This window comes from Prionailurus bengalensis, chromosome E1, assembly GCF_016509475.1.
Source record: "Prionailurus bengalensis isolate Pbe53 chromosome E1, Fcat_Pben_1.1_paternal_pri, whole genome shotgun sequence".
Classification (NCBI taxonomy): domain Eukaryota; kingdom Metazoa; phylum Chordata; class Mammalia; order Carnivora; family Felidae; genus Prionailurus; species Prionailurus bengalensis.
The window spans coordinates 26259561-26274065 of NC_057347.1; the positions used below are offsets into that span (position 1 = coordinate 26259561).

At 34.3% G+C, this 14505-nt stretch overlaps 1 protein-coding gene across 1 annotated transcript in view; it reads right to left on the bottom strand.

Annotated features, from left to right (window-relative positions):
* Positions 1–14505, bottom strand: part of BRIP1 (BRCA1 interacting helicase 1) — a 210524-nt gene that overhangs the window by 118203 nt on the left and 77816 nt on the right. The window contains 4 exon segments of the mRNA XM_043583868.1: positions 2403–2564; positions 7582–7722; positions 7840–8005; positions 10929–11083. Of these exon segments, the coding sequence (XP_043439803.1) occupies positions 2403–2564; positions 7582–7722; positions 7840–8005; positions 10929–11083 (624 nt within the window).

Here is a 14505-nt window from a genome sequence, read left to right on the forward strand (position 1 = left end):
GGCAGTAAATCATACACCTAAAACGGTTAAAATGATAAATTTATGTTATGCATATTTCACAATTTAAAAAAAAGGAATAACAATAAATATCAGAGGAACAGATCAAAGATTTGAGAAGTCTCTGAGGTACAGAACTGAAAAGTGAGAAGTAAGCCAGAGGACTATTGGTTTTCATTATAATCATTTTATATTATTGTGTATAAGAATTAATTTGATAGCAAATTTATTTTTTAAAGCTTAAAAAAATAAATTATAATAATGAATTCAACAAATGAAAAACTGGGGAAATGTTGATATGTACTATAGGGAATTAATACCCACGTGATCTATTAAGTCCATAAAAATTAATAAAAAAGATACAGTATAAACAGACAATAAATTAAAATAAATAAGCAAACCCCCCAGAACTATCAATCCACTATTAATAAAAACAATTAACTAAGACAGAAATAAAATGTTTGAAAGCTTATTTGATTATCTTCTCATTCTTTTTAGTTGAAAAAGTAGAAACAGAAAATTTTATAATCCATTCATTATGCCAATTTATAAATCTGCTAAAAAAGTATACTTAAATGTTAGTCTCTATAGTCACCCAATAATCAATCATCAATTTCAGTAACTATAAAATTAATACTGTGCTATATCTATTCCAAAAATTAAATTTAGGAGGTAATATTCCATTTATATTTAGAGTAGTTACTTTTCTTCTACCAAGTAATGTATTTCACCTCAATATATTAATAATTAGGATGTATTTTCAAACTGCTGAACCCAGCTAACAAAAACTACATCATTTGAGAACATTGCTACAAGATGATATGGCATACTGTTCAACAGTCTGTTTTCTTTCTCACTGTAACTTTTCCAGTGACAATTGTATTATTGTCAATTTAAATACCTTTATATTAGATTTGGTTTTCCTCCATATATACACTAAAAAACCCAAGAAACAAAAAACAAAACCCCAAAAAACCATACCAAACTGCTTACTAGCATATAAACAATCATTCTTACCATGTCATTGAAGCCTAGTAGAATATGAAATTATTTATTCAACTGGGCATTTCATGGCTCACTTTTGTGATCATGATTGGGAAATATAAAAAGATATTTATTAATGTATTGAGATTTTACTTTTCTTTAGCTCCAAGCTTAATTATTAGTTTTCTTTAACATAGCTGTTTGATGTAAATGTTCACACTTTGGGATAAATATTGCTTTCTTTAAAGAATTTTTTAAATGTTTATGTCCATTTTTTTTCTGGATATTCTTGTAAAAAAAAAACCAACTATCTGATTAAATTGCTTCTGAAAGCAATTCTTTCAATTTATCTACAGGAAGACTAATTTACTGTATCAGGCTAAAAAAGTATGTGTCTTGGTCCCATTTGGGCTGCTATAACAGAATACCTCAATAGCTTTTAAACATAAGAAATGTATCACTTACACTTCTGGAAGCTGGAAAGTCCAAGATCAAGGCACCAGCATGGTCACATTTGGTGAGGTCCCTCTTCCTGGTTCATAGCTGGCATCTTTTCTGTATGTCCTCACATGGTAGAAGGGGCAAGGTTTCTCTCAGTGTCTCTTTTATTAGACACTAATCCTGTTCATAAGAATTCTAACCTCGGGACTTAAGCACCTCCCAAAGGCCCCACTCATAATGTCACCATCTTTAGGGGTTAGGATTTCAACATATGAAACTTTGGGAGGACACATTCAGGTAAAGCAGTATGTACATAAATGGAAAAACAGTAGCAGAGTCAAAAGTATTTCAGTATTGCCATTCAAATATATTATTTATTTATGCTACTATCCTTACATATACATCTTCCAATGAGAAAATAAAAGGAAATACCACTTTTCTACACTGGAATTTAGCTTGGATTTTAATAAAGTATGATTTTACTCTCAGAAATTATATGTAGTTTTAATGCTTTAAATATTAGGACTAAAATACACTATGTAACTCAATTTTACACAGTATTATTAAAAACCAGAGTAACTTTAAAAACAAAAATGTCTAGCCTCGCCAAATACATGAAGTAAAAAGATGGGCAACAAAGAAAGTCTGATTTTAGATTCAGATTAATGAAACATTCAAAAGTATAATTTGTGAAAGTGAAAATGAATATACTTTTTCCTGTCTACTATGAAAAAAATCAAGCTGCCCCTAAAAATAAAAATAATGTACACATCACAAACAGTCCTCATATAACAAACACTGCTTGAAGACTTTTAGTGTTTTAGAGTTTCAAGTAAAACAGTGAATGGACTATCTCAATCAATAAATAAGTAAAATATATGATACTTAGAAAATTATAATTCCTGTTGCTTCCTGGAAACTTACCATGGTAATCCCATGTGATTTTTTAAAGGCAAGAGAAACAATAAATATTCCCTTACCTTGTAAGATGGCAAGAAACACAAAATTCCTTGGCTCACAGTCTGACACACAGATAACACAAGTGCGCCCACTTCATCCTGAAACTCGAAAGTTTCTGTGTGCTGGAAGGTAGCACAGAGATTCCGACCCTTGGGACCTGACCCAATGGTGCCAACCCAAACCTAGAATATAAATATGTATTAGAGTCATGCCTGAACCAGGCAGGCAAATTAGCATTTAGTTGGGAGCCTTAATTACGTATTATTACGTGTAGTCAAAAGATCAAGAAACAAGTTTAGAGAAACTTCATTTTTAAATTGTTGGTGTTTCTCTATTTTCATTAATTAATTATATATAAATCTAAATTATAAAAGTTTTACTTTAAGCGCATCACTGACCACTCAGGATACAAGAAAAAATTACTTTTTTATTTCCTAAACAGCTTTGTAAAACTAAACATGCAACAAAGTTTTGTTGGATAATGTAAACAAATGAAATGAGTAAATCAGAAATGATTCCAGACTATTAGATGAAGGCTTGTATGATCTGCTATAGGTGAGTCTTTAAGACTTGACTATGGTAAGAGTTATGAATATACTCAACAAATTTACAAATTCACTGATGCTCAAAGATCTATCGTCCTAAAAAATCAGACCCACTAAATTTTAGTTATTTGCAATTCATTTATATTCATACAGATCTAGTATTAGTGTGATTTGACTAAGAGAAACTAAAAACTTTACTGGTAATCCACAGACAATATAAACACTTCAGATTGTTGAAACTGTCATAGCCCTATATTTTCAAATAATGTATGAGACTGAGGTACATTTTACAAGATGACATCTAATGGACACCAGTTTAACCAACTTTTAACTAAATGATTAACTAGTAATAAGATAAACTGATATTAAGTGTTTCCTGACATGATGCAATGGGAAGTAGCAATATCACCTATATAGTATTGTTACCAAACTGTTTAACCTGAATCTTATCAACAGGAAACAATCGGATAAAATCCAGATTATAAGACATTCCTCAAGATAACTGCTAACTTGAATTCTATAAAAATGTCATGAAAGACAAAAAAAATAAAAGGCAAAACAACAGTTTTAAAGACTAAAGAGATAGGAAAGTCAAATGCAATACATAATACTTGATTGGATCCTGGGTCAAGAATAAACAAAATAGGGGCACCTGGATGATGGTCAGACTTCAGGTCAGGCCATGATCTCTACGTTCGTGAATTCCAGCCCCACATCAGGCTTGCTGCTGTCAGCGCAGAGCCTGGTTTGGATCCTGACCCCTTCTGTCTGCCCCTCCCCCACTTGCAGTGTGTCTGTCCATCTGTCTGTCTCTCTCTCTCTCTCTCTCAAAAATAAACATTAAAAAAAAAATGGGAATGCAAGCTGGTGTAGCCACTCTGGAAAACAGTATGGAGGTTCCTCAAAAAATTAAAAATAGAACTACCCTACGACCCAGCAACTGCACTACTAGGTATTTATCCAAGGGATACAGGTGTGCTATTTCGAAGGGACCCATGCACCCCCATGTTTACAGAAGCACTATCAACAATAGCCAGAGTATGGAAACAGCCCAAATGTCCATTGATGGATGAATGGATAAAGAAGATGTGGTATATATATACAATGGAGTATTACTCGGCAATCAAAAAGAATGAAATCTGGCCATTTGAGCTATGTGGATGGAACTGGAAGGTATTATGCTAAGTGAAATTAGTCAGAGAAAGACAAATATATGATTTCACTCATATGAGGACTTTAAGAGACAAAACAGATGAACATAAGGGAAGGGAAACAAAAATAATATAAAAACAGGGAGGGGAACAAAGCATAAGAGACTCATAAATATAGAGAATAGAGGGTTACTGGACAGGGTGTGGGAGGGGGGATGGGCTAAATGGGTAAGGGGGCATTAATGAATCTACTCCTGAAATCATTATTGCACTATATGCTAATTTGGATGTAAATTAAAAAAAAATAAAATTAAGTATTATGTTGAAAAAAAATAAAAAATAAAAATAATTTTCAATTCATGAAGCATACCAAAAAAAAAAAAAAAAAACCAAACAAAATAAAAAGATATAAAGACATTTTGGAAATAAGTAGATAAATATAAATATTGACACTATTGTACCAATTTTAAATTTCCTCAGTATGATCATGGTATTGTGGTTATATAGGATTATGAAATTGTTCTTTTTTTAAAGTTTATTTGAGAGAGAGAGAGAGAGAGAGAGCGAGCAGGAGAGGGGCAGAGAGAGGGAGAGAATCCCAAGCAGGTTCCCCATTGTCACCATGGAGCCTGATGCGGGGCTTGAACCCACGAACTGTGAAATCAAGACCTGAGCAGAAATCAAGAGTAGGATGCTTAACCAACTGAGCCACCCAGGTGCTGCAGATTATGTAACTGTTCTTGAGAGACAGTCTCAACTAATTAAGGGCAAATGTCATGATGTCTACAAATTACTTTCTAATAGTTTATTCAAAAATGTACATTATACACATACACATATATAATGTGATTGTTAACATTTTGCAGTTTTCCTCTTCTCTCTCTTTCATATATACACATGAAAAATGTTAACAATTGATGAACCTATGTGAAGGGTATAAAGATGTTCACCATATTAATACTATTTTTTATACCTTTCTGAAGTTTATAATTGTTTAGAAGTTGAGGGCATCAATAAATGAATGCACAATCAAAATTACATACATACAATGGAATATCATTCAGCCTTAAGAAGGTAGGAAATTCTGACTCAGGTTACAACATGGATGACATCATGCTAAGTGAAATAAGCTAATCACAAAAAATATCTATGATTTCACTTTATATTAGAGTATCAAATTCATAAAAATAGAAAGTAGAAGGGTGGTTACCAAGGGCTAGGAGGAGGGGGAAATGGAGAATTGTTGTTTAATGGGAAAAAAACTCTAGTTTTGCAAGATGAAAAAGTTCTAGACATTGGGTACACAACAATGTAAATATACTTAATAAGATTGAACTGTACCCTTAAAAATGGTTAAGATGGTAAATTTTATGTTATATATATTTTATTAAAATTAAAATAAAAATCACGTTTTATAATCAAAAACTCAAAAAAAGCCAAGAGTTTACTCTTTAAAAAGATTAATAAAAAGGATAAACTGTACCAACACTGATAAAGAAAAAACATAAAACCAGAGAATACAAATTGATAATATCAGGTAGGGATAAGGAGAACATGGCTACAGAGTTCATAGATATTAAAAAGATAATAAGACATTTTATAATAAAAAATAAAGTTTTAAAAAGTTGGGTGGGGGACACCTGGATGACTCACTTGGCTAAGCATCTGACTCATGATTTCAGCTCAGGTCATGATCTCACTTTGTGAGTTCAAGCCCTGCACTGGGCTCTGTGCTGACAGTGTGGAGCTTGCTTGGGGATATTCTCATTCTCTCTCTCTCTCTCTCTCTCTCTCTCTCTCGCTGCCCTTCCCCAACTCATGCATACACGGTCACTCTCAAAAATATATAAAGAAACTTCAAAAAAAGAAAAAAACATTAGAGGTAAATGTTACAATAGAATTCAACTGAACAATTATCATTTTTACTATTATAATCCATTGACATTATAGGTTAAATAGGCTTTTGTGTACTAGGTTGAGAACTTAGAGCCTATAATACCATTCTTATGAGAAAATATACTAAATTTATTAATAGCTTCCCATGTTTATTTGAACTCTAAAGGAAGGTACTTAAAACTGTGGAGCATAAAGTGCTTGTGATGAGCACTGGGTGTTGTATGTAAGTGTTGAATCACAAAATTCTACCCCTGAAACTAATATTACACTGTACGTTAACTAACTGGAATTTAAAAAGAAAGTTAAAAAAAAAGAAGAACATATATTTTTCCTTCACTATTGTTTACAGCAATGTTTCCAAAGAGGAGTGCTCTGCCATTACAGAAAGCACAACTTTTAGTTATATAGTAGCTTAGCATTCCAGGCCCCCACCTACTAAATATCAATAGTTCCTGCCAAGTAATTGTGAAAACCAAAATGTCCTCACAAATACACCTTGTTGGTTAAAAACAACAGCTTTATAAAGAACTAGAATTGTGTTAGGCACACAAATGATGCTCAATATGTAGCTAACTGCTTTAAATGACTTCATAAAAAGAAAGAGGGTAGATTGCCAAATGACAGCTCAAATGTTCCTAGGGAATTAAATAACATTTATTGTTCTAAAACATTAAAATTTAAAAAAAAATTTTTTTTTCAATGTTTATTTATTTTTGGGACAGAGAGAGACAGAGCATGAACGGGGGAGGGGCAGAGAGAGAGGGAGACACTGAATCGGAAACAGGCTCCAGGCTCTGAGCCATCAGCCCAGAGCCCGACGCGGGGCTCGAACTCCCGGACCGCGAGATCGTGACCTGGCTGAAGTCGGACGTTTAACCGACTGCACCACCCAGGCGCCCCTAAAATTTTAAGTTATATGACTCATTAGAGTTTTTAATTCATTTCAGATATTCAAACATATGCTGAATATTTGCTAACTAATGCCAGGTATTAACCTAGGTGCAGTGGAAGAATGGGAACATGGAAGGAATAAAAAAATACCACTGTCTAATGGAAAAAAGAAACACATGAGCAAAGAATTATGCATAGGAACTATGGTAAAGATGTTAAATTTTTTAAGTTTATTTTGAGAGAGAGAGAGAGAGAGAGAGAGAGAGAGACAGCGTGCGTGGGGGAGGGGTAGAAAGAGGGAGAGCCTCTGCACTGCCAGCACAGAGCCCAATGAAGGGCTCCAACCCACTAACTGTGAGATCATGACCTGAGCCAAAACAGAGTTGGATGCTCAACTGACTGAGCCACCCAGGAGCTCCTTGTTTTGTTTTTAATTCTCATTTTTAAAAAAAACCCTAAAAAATATTTAAATGAGGAAATTGCAATATAGTCTTTGCATCTAAAGTGTGTATTTTTACTCACTAAACTCAAGGAATGCTATTTATCAGTATTTCCCTTGGTTGACACTACCGAGTAGCTGACAGGTTTTCTTTTATTCTAAAGCTAAGATGTTGGATTTCCTACAGGATCTGTTTGCTAGTATTTCAGGTATCTTCTAATTTTTTTATATAAAATTATATTGACGTAAAAAGATTGAGAGCCTTCAGAAAACTAACCTGTGAGTTATTAATGACATGATTAGCCTCCAGTTGGATACTAAAAGTAACACCAAGTTCTGATGAAAAGGATTTCATTGGTGATAATGTCCCAGATGTCAAAACAATGGTCCAAACTTTGCCATTAATATCTGAAAAGGCCTAAAAGGAAACATTATTAGATACATAAGATCATCTTTAAAACAGTCAAACATATTTATTTAATTGTTGGTACTGAGCAAGATGACAAAATTTTCATTTACAACATGATAGGCTTACCACAGCTGGATTTAAGCACCAAAAATTTAGCACGCGAACTGCAGTTTTCTGTCTTACACGTTTCCTACTTTTTGCTTGAGCAAAGAATTCATTTTTATCTGAAGACTCAGTCTGATTTATCCAAGAATAAGTCTGCTGAATAGCAACTTTATAATCATCTGCAAATCTAGATGAAAATAAAATGGTAATTAAATGCAAAAATTCATGAAACATATGATGTCCCAGACACATACAATGTAAAAACTGATTATATTAAAACTAAATTGAAAGTCGTGGTATCTTCCCACTCAAAGATAACATTTTCCCCACCAACAACCCCCACCACTAATTAAATTAAACTCAGTAACTCTGATAGAAAATGAATCATTAAATCTTACAATCAACTTTCTCACTTAGAGATTAGATATTATCTAAATATCCACCCCTTACCATTTCCCATTCCTACGTTCCAACAATACATAAATCACGGCAGAGACAGAATTAAAATCCAGGTCTCTAATTCCTAGTCCAGAGCTCTTTGCATTCTGTGCTACATTATCAGCTACAAAACAGATAATAGGGTATCATTAAAGAAACTAAACAGTGGATTATACTTTTTTATTACATGAAAAAATGGAGAGAATTTTTACTGAAGATTTCAAAAGTTTAGGAAACTAATTACAAAATTTAAGTTCCTTTAAAATATGGGTCTCAGTCTTCATTAACTTTTAATGAAGATATTGATTTTTGTGATGCCATCCAACTTATAATTTCTTTCAATAAGAGGCTATACAAACTTCAACTTACAGAATAAAACTAGTATTCCCTACCATGTCCTCACAATAATATTTACTGTTAACTTCATCTCTAGAGAGATCAGATCTCAAAGTTCAAGTCAGGACCCTAAAATCTGTGGAGAGAATTTTATAAAAGTACAGGGAGCTAAAAACTATAAAACATTTAGAAGAAAACACAGGGAAAAATTTTTATGATACCATATTTGGCTACATTTCTTATATATACCAAAAACACAAGCACCAAAAGAAAAGACAGATAAACTGGGTTTCATCAAAATTTAAAAACTTTTGTGCATCAAAGGACACTATCAGAGAATGAGAAGACAACCAAAGAATAGAAAATCTTTGTAAAACATGTATCTGATATGGGATAATATCCAGAATATATAATTAACTCTTACAACTCCACAACAACAACAACAACAACAAAAACCACAACCCAATTCAAAAATGGGCAAAGGAGGGGCACCTGGGTGGCTCAGTCGGTTGTGTCCAACTTCAGCTCAGGTCATGAACTCGCAGTTTTTTAGTTCGAGCCCTATAGTGGGTTCTGTGCAGACAGCTCAGAGCCTGGAGCCTGCTTCAAAGTCTGTATGTCTCTTCTCTGCCCCTCCCCCACGCGTGCTCTGTCTCTCTCTCAAAAATAAATAAATACTTTTAAAAATGGGCAAAGAGGGGTGTCTGGGTGGCTCAGTTGGTTGGGCATCTGACTTTTGGTTTCAGCTCAAGTCAGAAACTTGCAGTTTGTGGGTTCAAGTCCCACATGGGGCTGTGCGCTGACAATGCTAAGCCTGCTCGGGACTCTCTCTCTCTCCCTTTCTCTCTTCCCCTTCCCCGCTGGCTCTCTCTCTCAAAATAAACTTAAAAAAAAATTTTTTTAATGGGCAAAGGATGCAAATAGACATTACTCCAATGAACACCTGCAAATGGACAATAAGCATATGAAAAGATGCTCAACATTACTAGCCATTAGTGGAGGGTGGGTAAATCAAAATCATAAGCAGATACCACTTTATACCCATTACGATGGCTATTATCCAAAAACCAGAAACAAGTATTAGCAAGGCTGCAGAACAACTAGAAACGTTGTGCATAACCATGGGAATCTAAAATGTGCAGCTGCTATGGAAAACAGTATGTTGGTTCCTCAGATAATTAAATATAGAATACCATATGATCCTGCAATTCCACCACTAGGGACTCAAACAGATACTTGTACATCAAAATTCACTGTAGCATTATTCACAATAGACAAAAGGTGAAAATAATCCATGGTACATACATACAATGGAATAATCAGCCATAAAAAGGAATGGCATTGATCTATATTACAACATGGATAAACCTTGAAACCATTATGCTAAGTGAAATAAGTCAGTTGCAAAAGAACAAATATATGATTCCACTTTTGGGAGATATCTAAAGGACAAATCAATGGAGATGAAAGAATAGAGGTTACCAGAGGTTGTGGGAAGAAAGAAATGAGATATAGAGATCCTATTTGGGCTGATGAAAAAGTTCTGGAAGTGGATGACTGCACAACAATGTGAATAAACCTAATGCTACTAAAATATATATTTGAAAAATGGTTAAAATAGTAAATTTTATGTTATGTATATTTTACCATATAAAAAAAAAACAGGAACCAAATAGTACTACAATTTAATAAAGGGTACAGTGAGGGGAGTTAACTCTTTCTCATATTCCACATTTCACTAGATAGAGGCTTTATGCAATAAGAAAGAGACTTTCTGACACTGGAAGAAACATATCTAAAACTACACTTAAAACGTAAATGTTTAAGTTCAGTCATATACAACTAAAAATTTAATGCTGAATTAACTAATAAGATGTATTTAAAGTATACTATTTCAATAATCATTTTCATTAATAAAGACTAATTTCAATTGATCTAAGTCTGTGCCAATAAGTAAGAGTAATATTTATACCACTTATTTACAATGATCGTAGGTACTCACACAAAACAAGTAGGTACTCACACAAAACAAGTATACATACTAGTACCCAATAAAATTAATATTTTTAAGATGAAAAATACAGAGGCGCCTGGATGGCTCAGTCGGTTGAGCATCCAACTTCGGCTCAGGTCATGATCTCATGGGTCCGTGAGTTCGAGCCCCGCGTCAGGCTCTGTGCTGACAACTCAGAGCCTGGAGCCTGTTTCAGATTCTGTGTCTCCCTCTCCCTCTGACCCTCCCCCGTTCATGCTCTGTCTCTCCCAGTCTCAAAAATAAATAAACGTTAAAAAAAAAAAATTAAGATGAAAAATACATATCATATGTATTTACTTACTTGCTGTTTTGCCTAAAAAGATAGTCAAACACCATAAAAAGTCCTTTGAGTATTATCTGAGTTGAAGCACTAATAATTGGTACTTCTCTTGTCTCCTCTCTACCATGAATTGGTAAGACTTTTTCTTCTTTTTGAAGGACAGAAGAAAAATGTCCCTGAAAGAAATTACTGTTATTAAGTATACTGCAGGAAATGGGAAGAAGAGGAAAAAAAACCTCTCAAAACTATAATAAAACGCAAATGAAATATACATTGAAATTTGAGGAAAACATTACCAATACACAAGTGCTAAAAGTGTGTTTTAAATTCCCACATATTCCAAAATTCTCTTCAGAGTTCAAGGCTCTTTAATAATAAGTGTACACTTAGGAAGTTCATTACTTCTTCAGGCAATTAGGGTATTATTTAGCACCCTTCAAAAGTCATGAACTAGGCATGTCCAGTGGGCCCACTTTTTAGAGCAGGCAACTCTTGTTCTCAAAGTTGTGAGTTCAAGCTCCATGTTGGGTGGAGAGCTTTAAAAAAACAAAAAAAGAGAGAGAGAGAAGAGAAGAGAAGAAAAGTAATGGACTAAATAAAAATGTACCAAATGGTTACTCCAAGGAGCTTAAGAGTTGATACGCCACCTAAATGCCTGAATTATTTCCAGGGAGTATTCCAACAATGAGAATAATATGACTGTATGACAAGGAAAATCTTAAAAGTGACTCAAGGAAATAATACATGCTAAATACAGAATGTATACTAACTGGCTCATTTGTTTTCATGTGACTAACAAGTTTTAATACAGATAGAAGTGTGGACATAAAAGGGGCGCCTGAGTGGCTCAGTCCATTAAGCATCTGACTTCGGCTTAGGTAATGATCTCGCAGTTTGTGAGTTCGGGTCCCTTGTCAGGCTCTATGCTGACAGCTCAGAGCCTGGAGCCTGCTTCAAATTCTGTGTCTCCCTCTCTCTACCCTCCTCTGCTCGCACTCTGTCTCTCTGTCTCTCAAAAATAAATAAATCTTTAAAAAAATAAAGTGCTTAAAGCAAACTTAAAAAAAAAAGAAGTGTGGACATAAGAAAAAAGAAAAGTATGCATTCGCACATTGTGAAAACTCTGAATATTGAAGCAAAAGATATTGGTGACAACTCTGATGTTTGACAATAAAGTATGTGTTCAATAAAAATAAAATGGGAAAATAGTTAAGATAAATTAAGACATAATATTAACATTCAGATATATTTTGAAATAATACACATCTAGAGTAAAATTAGTTTCCACTGAACATTGAAGGATACAAATAGAAAGATTTTTGAAAAAGAAACAAAAAATGAAAACATAAACTTGGAAAAACATTCAGGACTACAAATTATTAACGAAAAACAAGAATTCAATTGTTCTTCTTTTTGTTAATTTTTTTTAATGCTTATTTATTTTTGAGAGAGAGAGAGAGAGACAGCCTGAGTGGGGGAGGGGCAGAGAGAGAGGGAAACATAGAACATGAAGCAGGCTCCAGGCTCTGAGCTGTCAGCACAGAGCCCAACGCAGGGCTTAAACTCATGAGCCGTGAGATCATGACCTGAGCCAAAGGTGGACGCTTAACCAACTAAGCCACCCACGTGCCCCTCAACTGTTCTTTTTAAAAATCAAGTCCCCTCAGCAATACTTTATATAAAGGCTACAATTCTTCCCCAACATTGGCAGAACACTGGCAATTTATTCTGTAAAACTACAGAACTTCTGAATAGACATTTTGCCAAAGAAGACATTCAGACGGCCAACTCTCACATGAAAAGATGGTCAACAACTAATCATTAGGGAAACATAAATGAAAACCACAGTGAGATACCACTTTACACCTGTCAGAATGGGTAGACTCAAAAAGACAAGAAATAAAAAAGTGTTGGTAAGGATACGGAGAAAAAGGAACCCTCCTGTATTGTTGGTGGGAATGTAAATTGGTACAGTCAATGTGGAAAGCACTATGGAGGCTCCTCAAAATATTAAAAGTAGAAATACATTATCCAGCAATTCCACTATTGGGTATTTAGCCAAAGAAAATGAAAACACTAATTCAAAAAGACAAATGCACCCCTATGTTTACTGAAGCAATATTTACAATAGCCAAAATATGGTAACAATCCAGGTGTCCATCCATAGATGAACAGATAAAGATGTGGTGTATATATACACACAATGGAATACTACTCAACCGTAGAAGAGAATGAGGTCTTGCCATTTGTGGCAACATGGATGGACTAGAGGCTATTTTGCTAAGTAACATAAGTCAGAGAAAGACAAATACTACATGATTTTACTTACATGTGGAATCAAAAACAAAACAAATGAATAAACAAACAAAAAGCAGACAAAGACCCATAAATGCAAAGTACAAACTAATGATTTGCCAGAAGGGGAGTGGGAGATACAGACTTCCAGTTTGGAATGAATAAGTCACAGGGATAAAAGGTACAGAATAGGGAATAGTCAAAGGTACTTTAATAGCATAAGGTGACAGATTGTAGCATAGCATAACATAAAGACTTTTTAAATCACTAAGTTGAAAGTAATGTAATATGTGAAAACTAATGGAACGTTGTGTGTTAACTATACTTAAAAAAAAAAAAAATTTGAAAGAAAGCCCAAACTACAGAAAATCCTCAACTACTGAAGGTAAGGCAATGTACTAAAAACACATGGACTGAATGAAATTCTACATATTGAATCATGAAACTACTCCAAGGCTACTTCTGCCTAGGTTACCTAAAAATTGACAAGTGGGTTTATAGATAAATAGAAAACTAACCATATTTATTTACCAGTAATTATTACTTCACAGGACACATAAAGTTGTATACAAATTTAACCGAGTAAGCTACATGATAGTTACTATCATAAGCCATGATAATATGTATACACGATAATGACATACACACCGAATATTAATTATGGTGAAAGAATGAAGAGTGGAGAAAGGTAAAGAGAGGAAAAGTAGAAAGAGAGAGGAAAAAGAGAGCGAGTGTGTGAGAGACTGAAAGGGAGAGACAGTGTGTGTGTGTGTGTGTGTGTGTGTGTGTGTGTGTGTGTGCGCAAAGGAGATAATGCATCATCATACATTATAGGAAGTCAATAGAGAATATCTAAAATTGAAAACTCAAAAGCAGCAGAACTCAAATGTTATTTAGAAAATGGGTTAAATATCAGAAGAAATCACTGGAAGAGTTAAAAGTGCCACTAGGGGGGCGACTGGGTGGCTCAGTCGGTTGAGTGTCAGACTTCGGCTCAGGTCATGATTTCGCGGTCTGTAGGTTCGAGCCCGCATCAGGCTCTGTGCTGACAGCTCGGAGCCTGGAGCCTGCTTTTCAGATTCTGTATCTCCCTCTCTCTCTACCCCTCCCCCGCTCATGCGCGCTCTCTCTCTCTCTCTCTCTCTCTCTCTCTCTCTGTCAAAAATAAATAAATATTAAAAAAACAATTTTTTTAAATAAATCAAAGTGCCACTAAGAAGTGAAAAGTGGGATTGAGAAGGAGTGGGGCAGATGAATGCTTTTCTTTTTTTTTTTTTTTAATTTTTTTTTCAATGTTTATTTA